Genomic DNA, 21,690 nt, shown 5'->3' with positions numbered 1-21,690 from the left:
GGTGGCGGCGCGGGTAGCAATCTGCAAGGGCCCATCAGCCACGGCGTCTTCAATCTTCCACGGGGGAACGTGGCGGCGTCCTACCTGACGCCGCCGCCACCCCCGGCATCAGGTATGTCCTCCTCTGTGACAGCATCACTAGCACCCTTGTCGCCGTTTGCACACGCTAGTCAGCTATTGTCAGGGCTGGGGCAGTCCCATCCATCCATCGCGTTTCCACAGTTCACAGGGGACAACCCGAACCTGTGGAAAATGATGTGCGAGAAGTACTTCAACATGTTTGGCATCTTACCGTCTTTTTGGGTACCCATGGTGGCTCTGAATTTCTCAGGGTCAGCCGCTGTGTGGCTGCAGTCCATACAGAAGAGGCTAGCAGATTTTTCGACTGGGAAGCATTTACATCTTTGCTTTGCACTCGTTTCGGGCATGATCGGCATCAGACGCTGATCAGGCAGTTTTATACTGTTCGTAAAACTTCTTCAGTAGCACATTACATCGAGCAGTTCGAATTAATCATTAATCACTTGGCATCATATTCTGTCACTATCCATCCTTTCTATTTCTTAACGCGATTTGTCGAGGGATTGAGGAAGGATATCCGGGCGATGGTGCTCATGCAGCGCCCACCGGACCTAGATACGGTGTGTGCGCTCGCTCTGCTTTAGGAAGAGGTGGCTGAGGGCGTGTTTGGCAGTCTTCCATGCCCACCAGAGATGACCCACCGGGGCGGTTCACCACTGCCGCTGCCTCCTCCACCGTCGTGCACCGTGCCTCCAGCGCCAGCGGTCGATCGCCGCGGCATGGACGCGGCCCGCGCGGACACCTCCAAGCTCAAGACACTCCGAGACTACCAACGCGCTCGGGGTCTGTGTTTCAAGTGCGGCGAGAGGTGGGGGCACGACCATGTGTGCCCCACTACAGTCCAGCTACACGTCGTCGAAGAGCTACTAGACATTATCGCCCTCGACAGTGTCGTGGACACACAACTAACTCCTGTTGAAACAGAACAAGACACAGCCATGGCAATCTCAGTTTCGGCCGTTACAGGAGGGGTTTCAGCTAAAGCCTTTCAGCTCAGAGCGTGGCTGTAGGGGCACGAGGTCCTCATGCTGGTAGATTCCGGCAGTTCTAATTCTTTTGTCAATGAGCATCTCGTAAGGCAGCTCTCAGGGATTCAACCTCTCTCCAAACCCAGTCGCGTCAGAGTTGCGGATGGGGTGAATTGTTCTGCAAGGAGGTAGCCACACAATGCGCGTGGTATGCACAGGGGCATGAGTTCTATACGGATTTGAAGGTGTTGGCCCTGGGCACATACGATGTCATTCTGGGCATGGACTGGTTGGAAGAGCATAGCCCAATGCAAGTTGATTGGCGCGCCCGTTTCATTGAAATACCAACACCAGCAGGCCCGTTACGTCTCGTGGGGCACAATGCAGCATCGACCAGTTGCCAATCCATCAACAGCTTGCAGCTGCAAAACCTGTGCAGCAAGGGGTCTGTCTCACATATCATACATCTTTGTGTGGTAGCACCTCAGCCTGAAACCTTGGAACAGACACCCGATTGCATTCAGAAAATATTGGATCAATTTCCGGACGTATTTGAAGAACCAAAGGGACTCCCACCAAGGAGGGCGTGTGACCATCATATTCTGCTCATTCCAGGAGCGCGGCCAGTTAATGTCAGGCAGTATCGATACAAACGTGAACAGAAAACTGAGATTGAAGCTCAAGTCGAAGCATTGTTGAAATCAGGAGTGATTCAGCATAGTAACAGTTCCTTTTCATCTCCGGTTATCCTGGTTAAGAAGAAGGATGGCACCTGGCGTCTCTACATTGATTACAGGCAGTTGAATGCGATCACAGTGGTCGGCAAGTTTCCAGTGCTGGTAATTGAAGAACTCCTCGATGAGCTTCATGGAGCAGCATGGTTCTCCAAGCTAGATTTGCGTGCGGGGTATCACCAGATCAGACTAGCCCCAGGTGACGAGCACAAAACGGCTTTCTCAACACACCAGGGCCATTTTGAGTTCAAGGTTTTGTCCTTTGGGCTCGCAGGAGCTCCTCCCACGTTCATTGAAGGGCTAACCACGACTCTCAAACCGGTGATGCGCGTCTGTGTAATCTGCTTCTTCGACGACATCTTGATCTTTAGCGCCACTTTGGGGGAACACAAGTGTCACGTGCGACAAGTGTTGGAACTTTTGTGCAAAGATCACTGGAAAGTTAAGCTCAGCAAGTGTGCTTTCGGTCAGAGCAAAATTGCATACCTGGGCCATGTCATCAGCGCGCAAGGTGTGTCAACAGATCCCACCAAGATAGCTGCAGTAGCAAATTGGACCTCCCCTTAGAATGTCAAGGAAGTCAGGAGTTTCTTGGGACTTGCGGGCTACTACCGTCGTTTCGTGCGCAATTTTGGAGTGATTGCGCGGCCACTGTTTAACCTGCTGAAGAAGAGCGTCCCCTTCCTTTGGACATCAATCACAGAAACTGCTTTTCAAGTTCTCAAACAACAACTTGTCACAGCTCCGGTTCTGGCCCTGCCTAACTTTGATCACCCATTCACAGTTGAGACAGATGCATGCGACCGTGGCATAGGCGCAATTCTGCAGCAATAGGGGCATCCCATAGCGTTCATGAGCAAGGCTCTGAGCCCACACTATCAGGGACTGTCGACATACGAGAAGGAATACCTGGCAATTATAGTTGCCGTGGAACAGTGGCGTCCATATCTGCAACACTCGGAGTTTGTCATCTTCACAGACCAAAAGAGCCTCACGCATCTAGAAGAACAACATCTCAACACACCGTGGCAGCACAAGGCTTTCACCAAACTGCTGGGCCTCAGGTATTGTATTAAGTACAAGAAGGGTACAGAAAACAACGGTGCCGATGCCCTCTCACGTGCAAACCCAGCAGAAACTCTGCTCATGGTCACATCGTGCCAACCCAGTTGGCTGGAGGATGTCGTCAACAGTTATAACAACAACTCGCATGCGCTGAAACTACTGGAACAACTAGCAATCCGTGAAGATGCCAAAGGACGATTCTCTCTTCAGCAAGGCATCATTAGGTTCAGAGGACGAATTTGGCTCGGAGGGGGCACACAAATACAGCAACGGATCATCCAAGCGTTCCATGACAGCCCACTAGGTGGCCACTCAGGGTTTCCAGTAACATACAGGCGCATTCGCCGCCTTTTCGCTTGGCCTAAGATGAAGATTCAGATCAAACATTATGTGCAATGCTGTTCAGTGTGTTAGCAGGCCAAACCGGACAGAGCGGCGTCACCTGGCCTCCTGTTGCCTCTGCCAATTCCTTCCAAACCATGGGACATAGTTACCATGGATTTCGTGGGCGTCCTTCCTCAATCAAGCCGGTTCAACTGCTTGTTGGTGATTGTCGACAAGAGGACCAAGTTTAGCTACTTCTTACCGTTGGCGCACCCTTACACTGCAGCGTCAGTCGCCCAACTCTTCATTCAGCAAGTTTATCGGGTGCATGGCCTACCGGGAGCAATCGTATCGGATCGAGATCATGTGTTCACAAGTCACTTCTGGCAGGAATTATTCAAGGCAGCGGGCACCCAACTCAGACTGAGCACAGCCAATCACCCCCAAACTGACGGTCAGACGGAGCGTGTCAACCAATGCGTCGAAACTTTCCTGCGCTGTTTCACCCAAGCATGCCCGAGAAGGTGGAGTTTCTGGATCCCGTTAGCTCAGTTCTGGTACAACAACTCTCACCACTCAGCTATAGGTATGACACCCTTCAAGGCAATGTTCGGGTACGAACCGAGACATTGGGGGATCACAGCAGACAATACATGCTCAGTGCCAGCCCTCGAAGCTTGGATAGAGGAACGAGACACAGTCCAGGAATTGCTACAGCAACATCTGAACAGGGTAAGACAACTGATGAAGAATCAAGCAGATAAGAAAAGATCATTCCGGACGTTTGAAGTGGGTGATGAAGTGTACCTAAAGCTACAGCCATACATCCAAACTTCTGTCGCGCCGAGAGCCAACCACAAGTTGGCATACAAATACTACGGCCCCTTCCCGATCATTGCCAAGATCAACGACGTCGCGTACAAGCTTCAACTGCCTCCGCAAGCTACGATTCACCCAGTCTTCCATGTCTCGTTGCTGCGGCGCGTGCTGAACTCGGGTATGCCTGTCGAAACTCACCTTCCTCATTGCACTGACGAGCTAGCAGTTCCTGTGGCAGTCCTCCAGACGCGTTGGAAACAGGAGAAGGGCAAGATGCGAGAGCAAGTTCACATACGCTGGTCCAATTCCAATACCCTGGGCGACACTTGGGAGGACAAGGCGAGCCTCAAGGAGCGCTTTCCGCTGGCTGAGGCTTGGGGGCAAGCCTCGACTCAAGAAGGGGGGATGTCAGCAGCCCTGTCATGACCGGCCCGCAGGCCAGCAAGGATCAACGCGTCGCCACGACTCCGCGCACGAACCGGGCCAGGCAGCCCAACCCAAGAGTAGTTGGGCCGACCTGGGTAAACTGAAGCCCAGGCACGCAACTACTTATGGAGCGATCAGGATCGAGCGAGGGTATCCAGTGGATCACGGCAACGGCGACACGACTCTTATCCCCTTTCCCTTCCTCCCCCGCGACGAACCCTAGCTACTCCATTCTTGTAATCTTCGTTGTATTCGCTACCAAATCGAACCTGTGAGTGAATCGTTGCTAAGTAATCGAGAGATCCACCTCCACCCTCACAGATACGCAAACTGTCACCTATGGACGGACCCACTTAACTACATTCCATGGCGAATTGATCCCCTACTCGAGGAATACAAGCTGTATCTCACACGAGGATGCCTCTACAACATGAGTCATTTTACGATTGCAATAAGTTTCTGTTGTAGTGAGAAAAACAGAGAATAGAAATGCAGATATAATCGCACGGTGAGCATCATAGATTATAGATTACACAGCCGGATCTCATGACCCGACCGATCTTTTTTCAAAAGATAAGCCGTCCGACGCGTAACACTCATTTTTTATTTGCGGAGAAGTCAGCGCCACCGTGTGTACGCCACCCACACCAGTCGTGTCGCCTTCGCTTGCTCTCGGCAACTCGGGCTCGTGCTCTCCGTGTCGTGTGTACCACCTTAGGTTGGGCCCGGTCGGAGATAAGTTTCCATTCCATTGGCTGCCGACTGGCTGGTCCACCACACGCTGGACGTGGCTGTACTCCCCCCGCGCCTATACATCCGTTCCGCCGACGGCACCCAATAGTCACCGCCCTCACAAGCCAACTGCCCAGACGCCATCGACGCGACGACGACGACGACGATGACGGCGGGTCAGCCCCTCCGCGCCGATCCCCAGCAGCGCCGCCACAGCCTGCCGGCCCTCCACCCCGCCGTCGTGCCTTCCTACCCGCCCCCGGAGTCCGACAACGACGAGTCCTGGGTCTGGTCCCAGATCAAGGCCGAGGCGCGCCGCGACGCCGACGCCGAGCCGGCGCTCGCCTCCTTCCTCTACGCCACCGTGCTCTCTCACCCGTCGCTCGAGCGCTCCCTCTCCTTCCACCTCGCCAACAAGCTCTGCTCCTCCACCCTCCTCTCCACGCTCCTCTACGACCTCTTCGTCGGCTCCCTCGCCGCGCACCCCACCATCCGCGCCGCCGCCGTCGCCGACCTCCTCGCCGTGCGCTCACGGGATCCCGCCTGCGCCGGCTTCTCCCACTGCCTCCTCAACTACAAGGGCTTCCTCGCCGTCCAGGCCCACCGCGTCGCGCACGTCCTCTGGGCGCAGAACCGCCGCGCCCTCGCGCTCGCGCTCCAGTCCCGGGTCGCCGAGGTCTTCGCCGTCGACATCCACCCGGCCGCCGCCATCGGCAAGGGCATCCTCCTGGACCACGCCACCGGGGTCGTCATAGGCGAGACCGCCGTCGTCGGCGACAACGTCTCAATCCTCCACCACGTCACGCTGGGCGGGACCGGCAAGGCGGTGGGCGACCGGCACCCCAAGATCGGGGACGGTGTTCTGATTGGCGCCGGGGCGACGATCCTGGGCAACGTGCTGATTGGCGCCGGGGCCAAGATCGGTGCCGGGTCGGTGGTGCTCATCGATGTGCCGCCGAGGAGCACCGCGGTGGGGAACCCCGCAAGGCTGATCGGCGGGAAGAAGGGCGACGACATGCCTGGGGAGTCCATGGACCATACCTCCTTCATACAGCAGTGGTCAGACTACACCATTTGAGACATTGAGCAGAGCAAGATGCCACTGTCCTCCTCTGTAACCTATAATACTGAACTGGTGCTGGTCTCAAAGTTGTTCTTACTATAAGATCTGCCTCCGGTGAGGAGAAGTGAACCATACCGTACATTGCCATGCTCAACCCCGACAAATGTACTGAACTGAAAGCACCCTATACCTGTAATTTTGCGAGATGCAATGGTCATTATTCAGATTGGCATCCTTGAGGTTTTGTAATACTCGCATAGATAGTTTTGAGGACATAGTTGCTGTTGGTACTTGGAACAAATTAAATTGCTCGTGTCCGGACAAATGTGCTGAAACTTCTTTCTTCAATTCCCGAATTCCAAAGAGAAGGGGGGAGCTTCTGTACCTGCCTATCTCTCTGAATATATTTTCAGATGCAGAATGACTAATTCATATCTAAATATTATTTAAAGATGTCACATCTAAATAGTTCATCACATAATAAGGTAATTCAAGATTTGTACAAAATATTTTCTTATTTTTTTTTCTAATGTTGTATAAGTGTCATGCTTAGATGTGGCATAGTTACGTCACATCTAAATGAGTCCTAACCATACCCTTTCAGATGTGTCGTTTTCTTTGGAAACACCAAAGTCTCCATAGAGCATCTACGAAATAAAACAGATCACGCATGTCATATACTTCATGAAAACTAGCAGCTAGTAGGTTGTAAACACTATAGCAGCACATTGTTTTACTAATTGCTAATAAAAAAGCACATGGTTTTAGTTAGTCCTGTGGGTGATTGCCTGATTGGTACGGGAATCCTTGCGTGTTCACACGAAGTGCTAGGTTCTGTATGCGTCCTGTATCGGTTTGTAAGATCTGTGTATGGAAAAATCCATGGAATTTTTTTCCGTAGACTTGTATGAATTTCTATTTAGTCTAACTGCGGGCCTGTTCGGAGTCACTTCGCTCCAGACTCGGCTCGCAGAGCTGCAGGCTAAAATAGTGGAGCTACTCCCTCTGTCCCATAATATAAGAACGTTTTTGACACTAGTGTCAAAAACATTCTTATATTATAGGACGGAGGGAGTAGAAAATAGGTGCTCCACAAATCCTGTAGTTCCGCGCAGCGGGTGGATAGCCGAACAGGTCCTTCATGAAGAAAAAAATATCTTTTCTTAGGATTTAACGTGTCCTGACGTCCGATCCCCTATGCATTTCCTATTCTTTTTGTCTTTCAAATATTATGCATCATAAGACCCACAGCTCGGTGACTCTATTTCCTGGGAGAAGCAAGCACCTTCCGTTTAAAACTCTTTCTGTAACACCTAGTATAGCTTCATGAGATTTAAAACTGTTTCTGTAACAGCAAGTAACGCCGCAAGGTGAATTAACATGAAAAAACGCTGTAAAATACTTGATGAGATGATCGACAGGCGCCAAGTTGCCTGGCTCTCATCAACCTCAGCTTCAGTATTCCGATAAGATGGACAGTGTTGATGATATTGGCGTTGGCCGATGGTGACATGAAATGTTTTCTAAAAACAGAGAATAATGACCATTGATAGTGGCAATGAATTTCCTGCATGCGTTGCAGTATTCTCTTGAGTTGCTGCAATTGCACCCCTTGAAGCTTACCCGCAGACATGTTACTTTCGGCGGAGCTGTGATTGTATTTGCATGACTTTAACAATTCGATCGCACGGGCACCATCGGATTGTGCCAAAGCAATTGGTTGAGGACGACATGATATTCTTTGAGATCGACTTGTGCTCACATTTTCCCACAAAAATGGAAAAGGAATTGTGCTCACATTATTGGTGGACCTCGTGTTAACCTAGAGATTTATCTCTAGAAGGCCACCGTTTTCTTAAAAAGAACTAGTACAAATCTACTAGTATATCTTTTGGTCGCCTGAGCATCAAGAAAAACAACATTTCTCTAGGTTAACACAGCATCCTTTGGATGTGGTTTCATTTGGAGCTTTACTCCGTCAGGTAATGGCCCTCCGCTTTGGGGAATGAAAACTTTCTATTAGTAGCAGCTAATAGAAATTACCAATTTTCTGATTATTAATCTAGATAAATCATGACCATAACAGCAGCAGTATTAATCTCATACTAATATGCTTAAACATGCCAGAGAGCGTACTAACATAGAATTGGCATATCTATGAACATGCTAAGTACTGCAAACACATAAGCCAGTAAAACGGGGATGAACTGATCATACCTTCCAGTCATCCAGGTCAAAGCGTAGTGGTGTCCTTGCGGCCTTCTTCTTTGTGGCATTGGAGTTGTCACCCATGGCGTAGATGGGTAGGTCGAGGACGTAGTCGAAGTAGTGTTCGAAGATAATTAGAGGCAAGCAGTCGTGCCGAGACGCTTGCAAAAACCTAACACCCTTCTCACAGTGTAGGATCACAAAAAACAAGGTTCCGGAGGCCTGCTCCCTTGTACAGTCGTGCGCGTGGTCAACGTGATGGGATCGCCAGAAGCAGCACAACAACAAGAGAAATGACGGTGGGTTGTGATGAAGGAGGCATAACATATGTGATATGATCAGGTGAGGGCTAGGGTTACCACCGCCTCCAATATATATGCCGTCGAGTAGGGAGACCTGAGGCTAGGCCCATGCGAGTCGGCAACAGCCAACAATCCGACGTCTCTAATTATAACACGTTTGTAAATGGCTCATAATTAAATAACAATTAATTATCCTTCTTGAACGGTAAAAATAAAGTACACACATGACATACAGCTGAGCTCGGCTCGGCTCAAAGGGTGCTTGGATCCAAGGGACTTATTTTAGTCTGAATAAAAATAGTCTCTTTAGAAGGCTAAAGTTCCAAGCACCCCTGACTAAAGAGGGGTTAAAACTAGTCTTGAGACTAAAAAAATTTAGTCAGGGGTACCCATACTAAAATGTGGGTTAGTCCTCTCTCTTCTCATTTAACTTCTCTCATTTAACACAGGCGAGTTCTGGATTAAAGGGTTTGGAGGATAATAAATGCTCATTAACTTGATTTTAGTCTCTTTAGTATTTGGATCCAAGCATGGGTGAGGCTAGCAAGTTTTAGTCCCACTACTTTTAGTCATGGGACTAAAACGTATCCAAGCATCCTCTCATTCACGTAACACGATGTGCGTGTGACGCGTGGCGCCGCGTAGCGAGGAAGGAGTCAGAGGAGAAGCGCGTGTGTACTACTCCTCTTCTCAAACACCAATTGAAGGAAATATGCCCTAGAGGCAATAATAAAGTTATTATTTATTTCCTTATTTCATGATAAATGTTTATTATTCATGCTAGAATTGTATTAACCGGAAACTTAGTACATGTGTGAATACATAGACAAACAAAGTGTCACTAGTATGCCTCTACTTGACTAGCTCGTTGAATCAAAGATGGTTAAGTTTCCTAGCCATAGACATGAGTTGTCATTTGATTAACGACATCACATCATTAGAGAATGATGTGATTGACTTGACCCATTCCGTTAGCTTAGCACTTGATCGTTTAGTATGTTGCTATTGCTTTCTTCATGACTTATACATGTTCCTATGACTATGATATTATGCAACTCTTGTTTACCGGAGGAACACTTTGTGTGCTACCAAACGTCACAACGTAACTGGGTGATTATAAAGGTGCTCTACAGGTGTCTCCGAAGGTACTTGTTTAGTTGGCGTATTTCGATATTAGGATTTGTCACTCCGATTGTCGGAGAGGTATCTCTGGGCCCTCTCGGTAATGCACATCACTATAAGCCTTGCAAGCAATGTGACTAATGATTTAGTTGCGGGATGATGCATTACGAAACGAGTAAAGAGACTTGCCGGTAACGAGATTGAACTAGGTATTGAGATACCCATGATCAAATCTCGGGCAAGTAACATACCTATGACAAAGGGAACAACGTATGTTGTTATGCGCTTTGACCAATAAAGATCTTCGTAGAATATGTAGGAGCCAATATGAGCATCCAGGTTCCGCTATTGTTTATTGACCGGAGACATGTCTCGGTCATGTCTACATAGTTCTCGAACCCGTAGGGTCCGCATGCTTAACGTTCGGTGACGATTTATATTATGAGTTATGTGTTTTGATATACCGAAGGTAGTTCGGAGTTCTGGATGAGATCAGGCACATGACGAGGAGTCTTGAAATGGTCGAGACGTAAAAATCAATATATTGGACGACTATATTCGGACATCAGAAAAGTTCCGAGTGATTCGGGTATTTATCGGAGTACCAAAGAGTTACGGGAATTCGCCGGGGAGTATATTGGGCCTAATGGGCCTTAGTGGGAGAAGGGGAGGGGTGGCCAGGGCAGCCGCGCCCCCTCCCCCTCTAGTCCGAATTGGACAAGGAGGGGGGGCGCCCCCCCTTTTTTCCTTCTCCTCCTCTCTCCCTTCCTTCCCTTCTCCTACTCCTACAAGGAAAGGAGGAGTCCTACTCCCGGTGGGAGTAGGACTCCCCCTTGGCGCGCCCTCCTCCTGGCCGGCCGCCTCCCCCTGGCTCCTTCATATACGGTGGCAGGGGGCACCTCTAGACACAAGTTGATCTGTTGATCTCTCCTAGCCGTGTGCGGTGCCCCCCTCCACCATATTCCACCTTGGTCATATCATAGCGGTGCTTAGGAGAAGCCCTGCGTCGGTAGCAACATGATCACCGTCATCATGTCGTCGTGCTGACAGAACTCTCCCGTGAAGCTCCGCTAGATCGGAGTTCGCGGGACGTTATCGAGCTGAACATGTGCTGAACTCGGAGGGGCCGTACGTTCGGTACATGGATTGGTCGGATCGTGAAGACGTACGACTACATCAACCGTGTTGTGCTAACTCTTCCGCTTTCGGTCTACGAGGGTCCGTGGACTCACTCTCCCAGCTCGTTTCTATGCATCACCATGATCTTGTATGTGCATAGGAATTTTTTTGAAATTACTACGTTCCCCAACAGTGGCATCCGAGCCAGGTTTATGCGTAGATGTTATATGCACGAATAGAACACAAGTGAGTTGTGGGCAATACAAGCCATACTGCTTACCAGCATGTCATACTTTGGTTCGACGGTATTGTTGGATGAAGCGGCCCGGACCGACATTACGCGTACGCTTACGCGAGAAATGTTCTACCAACGTGCTTTGCACACAGGTGGCTGGTGGGTGTCTGTTTCTCCAACTTTAGTTGAACCGAGTGTGGCTACGCCCGGTCCTTGTGAAGGTTAAAACATCACTAACTTGACGAAATGTCGTTGTGGTTTTGATGTGTAGGTAAGAACGGTTCTTGCTTAGCCCGTAGCAGCCACGTAAAACTTGCAAAAACAAAGTAGAGGACGTCTAACTTGTTTTTGCAGGGCATGTTGTGATGTGATATGGTTAAGACGTGATGAGATATAAGTTGTTGTATGAGATGGTCATGTTTTGTTGAAGTTATCGGCAACTGGCAGAAGCCTTATGGTTGTCTCTTTATTTCATAAGATGCAAGCGCCAAATAATTGCTTTACTTTATCGCTATGCGATAGCAGTAGTTGCAAGAGTAATAGTTGGCGAGACGACCATGTGACGACACATTGATATAGATCAAGATGATAGAGATCATGGTGTCATGCCGGTGACGATGGAGATCATGACAATGCATTGAAGATGGAGATCATGACGATGCATTGAAGATGGAGATCAAAGGCACAAGATGATGATGGCCATATCATATCACATATTTTCACTAGAAAAAATACACTTCCGTGTTGATACGTGTTTGTCACAGTGGGTCGGGTTTTTTGTCATGCATGTACATCCATGACGATTTTATGACAGAATCAAGATAGTCATACATGTGCTGTCGTAGAAGTGTTCCATGACATTATCAAAATTATCATCACGGAAGTGTCCACTTCCATGATGATAAATCGCGCGTCACAGAAGTGCTTTCGTCAAGGGTGACCGACACGTGGCATCCACCATAACAGAACGCCGTTAAGCTATTGGGTTGGGTTTTGAATCCGATAACTCGTTAACAGCCCCGACCAATGGGGATTTTCCATGTGTAAAATCATCATTGGCTGGAGGAGACACGTGTCAGGTCCGCGTTGGCACATGTGTCACTCATCCAATGGGCGAGACGCGCCATTGATATGTTGACACGTGGACTGGCCCATCAAGTTTAAATGGGCCGGCCCAACTAAAGGCCCACAAGATTTTGTGGACCATAATGGGACGGCCCAGCTAAAGGCCCACAAGATTTTGCAGACCATAATGGGCTGGCCCAGCTAAAGGCCCACAAGATTTTGCGGGCCATAATGGGCCAGCCCAGGTAAAGGCCCACAAGTTTTTGTGTGCCATAATGGGCCGGCCCAGGTAAAGGCCCAGAAGATTCTTGCGGATCATAACGGGCCAGCCCAGCTAAAAGCCCACGAGATTTCACCGATATTAATGGGCCGGCCCAGCTATAGGCCCACAAGATTTTGAGGACCCCAGTAGGCCAACCCATTAACTGGCTGCCATGTTTTGGGCCAAATGTCGGCCCATATTTGATTCGGTCCATTAATGGCCTGTCACGTTCCAGGCCTAATAATGGCCCATATGAGATCCGGCCCGTTAAAAGCCTACCATGTTCTTGGCAAAATTACGGCCCAGATCAGGTCTGGCCCTTTAATAGGCTTTGGGCTAAATTATGGCCCATATCAGATTCAGCCCGTCAACTGGATGCTATGCTTTTGGGCCCACTTGCTAAAGGCCCATTTAGTAATTCGGCCTGATATTTGTTTCGGCCTATTAAGGGCTCGTTTAACAGTTCGGCCCTATATTAATTTCGGCTTGTTAAAAGCCCGTTATATAGTTGGGCCTAACTACGGCTCGGTTTGCATCCGGCCTGCTCGCAGCCGATATCTGATTGGGCCAAATAAGGACCGAGACAATTTTGGCATGTTAAAAGCCCGTGATTTGATTCGCACAATCATGGGTCGGGGTCCATTTCAGGCTATTACCGGCCCGTGAGCTATTCGGCACGTTTCAGGCCCAACCTACTTCTCAGCCTCCTAAAAGCCCATTGAGTTTTCTTGCGAAAAGAGGGTCGGGGGTTACTCGGCCTATTAAAGGCCCGAATCTACTAGTGGGCCAGTTTACTTTTGGCCTTTTAACGGACCAAGATGACGGGGCCCATGATGCAGATCATACATCGTGATTGCATGACGGCCCGATTATGTACCGTAATTTTACGGTTTGGCCGGTTTACTGTGAAGACATGATATATATACAGTAAAATAACTGCAGCATCGTGAATAAGAAAAAACCTAGACTATACAATAAAGAAATTACATCATATTACATCCACCCGGCATCAAAGTTCGCCACTATGATAGTAAAGCACAAGCAGACAGCAGATTACATACACTGGGCATCAAAGATCGCCACCAATGCAAATAAACACGCCGACAAAATAATATACAAAACCGACAACACTTCAATAGAGTTCAAGAAAGGTTAGCCCTGCTGGGGAGCTGCAGCGCAAGCAGCTGAGCAAGATGATGAGACTGCGCTTGATCAACACTTATATCTTCCTCACTCTGAAAGATAAACAAGCAGACAGATGACATGTTTTGCACATAAAAGTATCAGTGCTGACAATTCATCACATTTCTTACTAACGAATAAAGTGACACAGTTTAAAATTGCATTAACACAATATGGTATTGTTCAGGTCAAGACATGGCAGGAAATGACATTGTGAAGGAGTTGGCAGCTTCACGACACCACTGGATTACAGATCAAGAACTCATAAGTATCAATGGTTAGTGTGCTATCAATTTATCCCATTTCAGATTGGCAAATAAAGAGACAGTTTAAATAATAGTAGAATGATATGACATTGTTCATAGTTAAGACATTGCAGAATATGACATTGTGCTGTAGTGGGTAGGTTCACCACACCACTGGATTACGGATGAAGAACATAAGCATACATGAAGTGCAAAAGAAGATCACTTTCTCTGTATAGTTCAATTTGTTAGAAATATGCCCTAGAGGCAATAATAAAAGGATTATTATTATATTTCCTTGTTCATGATAATTGTCTTTTATTCATGCTATAATTGTATTATCCGGAAATCGTAATACACGTGTGAATACATAGACCACAACATGTCCCTAGTGAGCCTCTAGTTGACTAGCTCGTTGATCAACAGATAGTCATGGTTTCCTGACTATGGACATTGGATGTCATTGATAACGAGATCACATCATTAGGAGAATGATGTGATGGACAAGACCCAATCCTAACCATAGCACAAGATCGTGTAGTTCGTTTGCTAGAGCTTTTCCAATGTCAAGTATCTTTTCCTTAGACCATGAGATCGTGTAACTCCCGGACACCGTAGGAGTGCTTTGGGTGTACCAAACGTCACAACATAACTGGGTGACTATAAAGGTATACTATGGGTATCTCCGAAAGTGTCTGTTGGGTTGACACGAATCGAGACTGGGATTTGTCACTCCGTATGACGGAGAGGTATCTCTAGGCCCACTCGGTAATGCATAATCATAATGAGCTCAAAGTAACCAAGTGTCTGGTCACGGGATCATGCATTACGGTATGAGTAAAGTGACTTGCTGGTAACGAGATTGAACGAGGTATTGGGATACCGATGATCGAATCTCGGGCAAGTAACATACCGATTGACAAAGGGAATTGTATACGGGGTTGCTTGAATCCTCGACATCGTGGTTCATCCGATGAGATCATCGAGGAGCATGTGGGAGCCAACATGGGTATCCAGATCCCGCTGTTGGTTATTGGCCGGAGAGCCATCTCGGTCATGTCTACGTGTCTCCCGAACCCGTAGGGTCTACACACTTAAGGTTCGGTGACGCTAGGGTTGTAGAGATATTAGTATGCAGCAAACCGAAAGTTGTTCGGAGTCCCGGATGAGATCCCGGACGTCACGAGGAGTTCCGGAATGGTTCGGAGGTAAATAATTATATATGGGAAGTCGAGTTTCGGCCATCGGGAAAGTTTCGGGGGTCACCGGTATTGTACCAAGGGTCCCGGGGGTCCACCGGGTGGGGCCACCTATCCCGGAGGGCCCCATGGGCTGAAGTGGGAGGGGAACCAGCCTCTGGTGGGCTGGTGCGCCCCCTGGCCCCCCCTATGCCTAGGGTTGGGAACCCTAGGGGAGGGCGCGCCTCCACTTGCCTTGGAGGGCAAGGCACCCCCCTTGGCCGCCCCCCCCCCCTAGGAGATCCCACCTCCTAGTGTCGGCGCCCCCCCGAGGACCCTATATATAGAAGGGGGGAGGGAGGGCAGCCGCACCCTTGCACTTGGCGCCTCCCTTCCCCCTTGCTACACCTCTCCCTCCCGCAGACGCTTGGCGAAGCCCTGCGGGGATCCCTGCTGCATCCACCACCACGCCGTCGTGCTGCTGGATCTTCATCAACCTCTCCTTTCCCCTTGCTGGATCAAGAAGGAGGAGACGTCTCGCTGACCGTACGTGTGTTGAACGCGGAGGTGCCGTCCGTTCAGCGCTAGGATCTCCGGTGATTTGGATCACGATGAGTACGACTCCCTCAACCCCGTTCTCTTGAACGCTTCCGCTCGATCTACAAGGGTATGTAGATGCACTCCTCTCTCTCGTTGCTAGATGAACTCATAGATTGATCTTGGTGAAACCGTAGGAATTTTTTTATTTTCTGCAACGTTCCCCAACAGTGGCATCATGAGCTAGGTCTATGCGTAGTTCTCTTTGCACGAGTAGAACACAAATCTGTTGTGGGCGTAGATGTTGTCAACTTTCTTGCCACTACTAGTCTTATTTTGCTTCAGCAGTATTGTGGGATGTAGCGGCCCGGACCGACCTTACACGTACGCTTACGTGAGACAGGTTCCACCGACTGACATGCACTAGTTGCATAAGGTGGCTAGCGGGTGTCTGTCTCTCCCACGTTAGTTGGAGCGGATTCGATGAAAAGGGTCCTTATGAAGGGTAAATAGAAGTTGACAAATCACATTGTGGCTTTTTCGTAGGTAAGAAAACGTTCTTGCTAGAACCCTATTGCAGCCACGTAAAAGATGCAACAACAATTAGAGGACGTCTAACTTGTTTTTGCAGCAATTGCTTTGTGATGTGATATGGCCAAAAGTTGTGATGAATGATGAATGATATATTGTGATGTATGAGATCATGTTCTTGTAATAGGAATCACGACTTGCATGTCGATGAGTATGACAACCGGCATGAGCCATAGGAGTTGTCTTAATTATTGTATGACCTGCGTGTCAATGATTTAATGCCATGTAATTACTTTACTTTATTGCTAAACCGTTAGCCATAGTAGTAGAAGTAATAGTTGGCGAGCAACTTCGTGGAGACACGATGATGGAGATCATGATGATGGAGATCATGGTGTCATGCCGGTGACGAAGATGATCATGGAGCCTCGAAGATGGAGATCAAAGGAGCTATATGATATTGGCCATATCATGTCACTACTATTTGATTGCATGTGATGTTTATCATGTTTTTGCATCTTGTTTACTTAGAACGATGGTAGTAAATAAGATGATCCCTCATAATAATTTCAAGAAAATGTTCCCCCTAACTGTGCGCCGTTGCGACAGTTCGTTGTTTCGAAGCAGCACGTGATGATCGGGTGTGATAGATTCTAACGTTCACATACAATGGGTGTAAGACAGATTTACACATGCAAAACACTTAGGTTAACTTGACGAGCCTAGCATGTACAGACATGGCCTCGGAACACAAGAGACCGAAAGGTCGAACATGAGTTGTATGAAAGATACGATCAACATGGAGATGTTCACTGATGATGACTAGTCCGTCTCACGTGATGATCGGACACGACCTAGTCGACTCGGATCATGTAACACTTAGATGACTAGAGGGATGTCTAATCTGAGTGGGAGTTCATTAAATAATTTGATTAGATGAACTTAATTATCATGAACTTAGTCTAAAATCTTTGCAAAAATGTCTTGTAGATCAAATGGCCAACTCTCATGTCAACATGAACTTCAACGCACTCCTAGAGAAAACCAAGCTGAAAGATGATGGCAGCAACTATACGGACTGGGTCCGGAACCTGAGGATCATCCTCATAGCTGCCAAGAAAGCATATGTCCTAGAAGGACCGCTAGGTGAAGCACCCATCCCAGAGAACCAAGACGTTATGAACGCTTGGCAGTAACGTGCTGATGATTACTCCCTCATTCAGTGCGGCATGCTTTACAGCTTAGAATCGGGGCTCCAAAAGCGTTTTGAGCAACACGGAGCATATGAGATATTCGAGGAGCTGAAAATGGTTTTCCAAGCTCACGCCCGGGTCGAGAGATATGAAGTCTCCGACAAGTTCTATAGTTGTAAGATGGAGGAAAATAGTTCTATCAGTGAGCACATACTCAAAATGTCTGGGTTGCACAACCGCCTGTCCCAGCTGGACATTAACCTCCCAGACGAGGCGGTCATTGACAGAATCCTTCAGTCACTCCCACCGAGCTACAAGAGCTTTGTGATGAACTACAATATGCAGGGGATGGTGAAAACTATTCCTGAAGTATTTTCAATGCTGAAGTCAGCAGAGGTAGAAATCAAAAAGGAACATCAAGTGTTGATGGTCAATAAAACCACCAAGTTCAAGAAAGGCAAGGGTAAGAAGAACTTCAAGAAGGACGGCAAGGATGTTGCCGCGCCCGGTAAGCCAGTTGCCGGGAAGAAGTCAAAGAATGGACCCAAGCCTGAGACTAAGTGCTTTTATTGCAAAGGGAAGGGTCACTGGAAGCGGAACTGCCCCAAATACTTAGCGGACAAGAAGGCCGGGAACACTAAAGGTATATGTGATATACATGTAATTGACGTGTACCTTACGAGTGCTCGTAGTAGCTCCTGGGTATTTGATACCGGTGCCGTTGCTCATATTTGTAACTCAAGCAGGAGCTACGGAAGAAGCGGAGACTGGCGAAGGATGAGGTGACGATGCGCGTCGGGAATGGTTCCAAGGTCGATGTGATCGCCGTCGGCACGCTACCTCTACATTTACCCACGGGATTAGTTTTAAACCTTAATAATTGTTATTTAGTGCCATCTTTGAGCATGAACATTGTATCTGGATCTTGTTTAATACGAGATGGCTACTCATTTAAATCCGAGAATAATGGTTGTTCCATTTATATGAGAGGTATGTTTCATGGTCATGCCCCGCTGGTCAATGGTTTGTTCTTAATGAATCTCGAACGTAATGTTACACATATTCATAGTGTGAATACCAAAAGATGTAAGATTGATAACGATAGTCCCACATACTTGTGGCACTGCCGCCTTGGTCACATTGGTGTCAAGCGCATGAAGAAGCTCCATGCAGATGGACTTTTAGAGTCTCTCGATTATGAATCATTTGACAAATGTGATTCATGTCTCATGGGCAAAATGACCAAGACTCCGTTCTTCGAAACAATGGAGCGAGCAACCAACTTATTGGAAATCATACATACTGATGTGTGCGGTCCAATGAGCGTTGAGGCTCGCGGAGGATATCGTTATGTTCTCACTCTCACTGATGACTTAAGTAGATATGGGTATGTCTACTTGATGAAACACAAGTATGAGACCTTAGAAAAGTTCAAGGAATTTCAGAATGAGGTAGAGAATCAACGTGACCGAAAGATAAAGTTCTTGCAATCAGATCATGGAGGAGAATATTTAAGTCACGAATTTGGTACGCACTTAAGAAAATGTGGAATCGTTTCACAAATCACGCCGCCTGGAACACCTCAGCGTAACGGTGTGTCCGAACGTCGTAATCGCACTCTATTGGATATGGTGCGATCTATGATGTCTCTTACCGATTTACCGCTATCATTTTGGGGATACGCTCTAGAGACACCTACATTCACTTTAAATAGGGCTCCATCTAAATCCGTTGAGACGACACTGTATGAATTATGGTTTGGGAAGAAACCTAAGCTATCATTTCTAAAAGTCTGGGGATGCGATGCTTATGTCAAGAAACTTCAACCTGAAAAGCTCGAACCCAAGTCGGAAAAATGCGTCTTCATAGGATACCCTAAGGAAACCATTGGGTATACCTTCTACCTTAGATCCGAAGGCAAGATCTTTGTTGCCAAGAACGGATCCTTTCTGGAAAAAGAGTTTCTCTCGAAAGGAGTAAGTGGGAGGAAAGTAGAACTCGATGAAGTACTACCTCTTGAACCGGAAAGTAGTGCAGCTCAGGAAAATGTTCCTATGGTGCCTACACCGACTGGAGAGGAAATTAATGATGATGATCAAGGTACTTCGGATCAAGTTGCTACTGAACTTCATAGGTCCACAAGGACACGTTCCACACCAGAGTGGTATGGAAACCCTGTCCTGGAAATCATGTTGTTAGACAACGGTGAACCTTCGAACTATGAAGAAGCAATGGCGGGCCCAGATTCCAACAAATGGCTTGAAGCCATGCAATCCGAAATAGAATCCATGTATGAAAACAAAGTATGGACTTTGACAGACTTGCCCGATGATCGGCGAGCGATAGAAAATAAATGGATCTTTAAGAAGAAGACGGACGCGGATGGTAATGTTACCATCTATAAAGCTCGACTTGTCGCTAAGGGTTATCAGCAAGTTCAAGGGGTTGACTACGATGAGACTTTCTCTCACGTAGCGAAGCTGAAGTCCGTCTGAATCATGTTAGCAATTGCCGCATACTATGATTATGAGATATGGCAGATGGGCGTCAAAACGACATTCCTTAATAGCTATCTTAAGGAAGAACTGTATATGATGCAGTCGGAAGGTTTTGTCGATCCTAAGAATGATAACAAGGTGTGCAAGCTCCAGCGATCCATTTATGGGCTGGTGCAAGCATCTCGGAGTTGGAACATTCGCTTTGGTGAGATGATCAAAGCGTTTGGGTTTATGCAGTCTTATGGAGAAGCCTGCGTTTACAAGAAAGTGAGTGGGAGCTCTGTAGCATTTCTCATATTATATGTAGATGACATACTTTTGATGGGAAATGATATAAAACTTTTGGACAACATTAAGGCCTACTTGAATAAGTGTTTTTCAATGAAGGACCTTGGAGAAGCTGCTTACATATTAGGCATCAAGATCTATAGGGATAGATCAAAACGTCTCATAGGTCTTTCACAAAGCACATACCTTGATAAGATATTGAAGAAGTTCAATATGGATCAGTCCAAGAAAGGGTTCTTGCCTGTATTGCAAGGTGTGAGATTGAGCTCGGCTCAATGCCCGACCACGGCAGAAGATATAGAAGAGATGAGTGTCATCCCCTATGCCTCAGCCATAGGATCTATTATGTATGCCATGCTGTGTACCAGACCTGATGTAAGCCTTGCTGTAAGTTTGGTAGGAAAGTACCAAAGTAATCCCGGCAAGGAACACTGGACAGCGGTCAAGAATATCCTGAAGTACCTGAAAAGGACAAAGGACATGTTTCTCGTTTATGGAGGTGACGAAGAGCTCGTCGTAAAGGGTTACATCGATGCTAGCTTCAACACAGATCTGGATGACTCTAAGTCACAAACCGGATACGTGTATATGTTGAATCGTGGAGCAGTAAGCTGGTGCAGTTGCAAGCAGAGCGTCATGGCGAGATCTACATGTGAAGCGGAGTACATGGCAGCCTCGGAGGCAGCGCATGAAGCAATATGGATGAAGGAGTTCATCACCGACCTAGGAGTCATACCCAATGCGTCGGGGCCGATCACTCTCTTCTGTGACAACACTGGAGCTGTTGCCCTTGCCAAGGAGCCCAGGTTTCACAAGAAGACCAGGCACATCAAGCGTCGTTTCAACTCCATTCGTGAAAATGTTCAAGATGGAGACATAGATATTTGCAAAGTACATACGGATCTGAATGTCGCAAATCCGTTGACTAAACCTCTTCCGCGAGCAAAACATGATCAACACCAGAACTCTATGGGTGTTCGATTCATCACAATGTAACTAGATTATTGACTCTAGTGCAAGTGGGAGACTGTTGGAAATATGCCCTAGAGGCAATAATAAAAGGATTATTATTATATTTCCTTGTTCATGATAATTGTCTTTTATTCATGCTATAATTGCATTATCCGGAAATCGTAATACACGTGTGAATACATAGACCAGAACATGTCCCTAGTGAGCCACTAGTTGACTAGCTCGTTGATCAACAAATAGTCATGGTTTCCTGACTATGGACATTGGATGTCATTGATAACGAGATCACATCATTATGAGAATGATGTGATGGACAAGACCCAATCCTAAGCATAGCACAAGATTGTGTAGTTTGTTTGCTAGAGCTTTTCCAATGTCATGTATCTTTTCCTTAGACCATGAGATCGTGTAACTCCTGGACACCGTAGGAGTGCTTTGGGTGTACCAAACGTCACAACGTAACTGGGTAACTATAAAGGTATACTACGCGTATCTCCGAAAGTGTCTGTTGGGTTGACACGGATCGAGACTGGGATTTGTC

General features: G+C 47.6%; 1 protein-coding gene across 1 annotated transcript; it reads left to right on the top strand.

Moving 5' to 3' along the window:
• Positions 1–5,245: 5,245 nt before the first annotated feature.
• Positions 5,246–6,556, top strand: LOC119276969 (probable serine acetyltransferase 1). Its single transcript, XM_037558150.1, has one exon. It carries the CDS (start codon positions 5,316–5,318, stop codon positions 6,225–6,227), a length of 912 nt encoding a protein of 303 aa, XP_037414047.1. The 5' UTR covers positions 5,246–5,315; the 3' UTR covers positions 6,228–6,556.
• The last annotated feature ends 15,134 nt before the right edge of the window (positions 6,557–21,690 follow it).

Source organism: Triticum dicoccoides, chromosome 3B (genome assembly GCF_002162155.2).
Source record: "Triticum dicoccoides isolate Atlit2015 ecotype Zavitan chromosome 3B, WEW_v2.0, whole genome shotgun sequence".
Taxonomy (NCBI): Eukaryota; Viridiplantae; Streptophyta; class Magnoliopsida; order Poales; family Poaceae; genus Triticum; species Triticum dicoccoides.
Note: the sequence above shows the minus strand (reverse complement) of the source record. Positions and strands in the feature narration are given on the sequence as shown.

Excerpts from the sequence above, each read along its gene's own strand:
- LOC119276969 (XM_037558150.1), top strand. The coding sequence starts at position 5,316 with ATGACGGCGGGTCAGCCCCTCCGCGCCGATCCCCAGCAGCGCCGCCAC.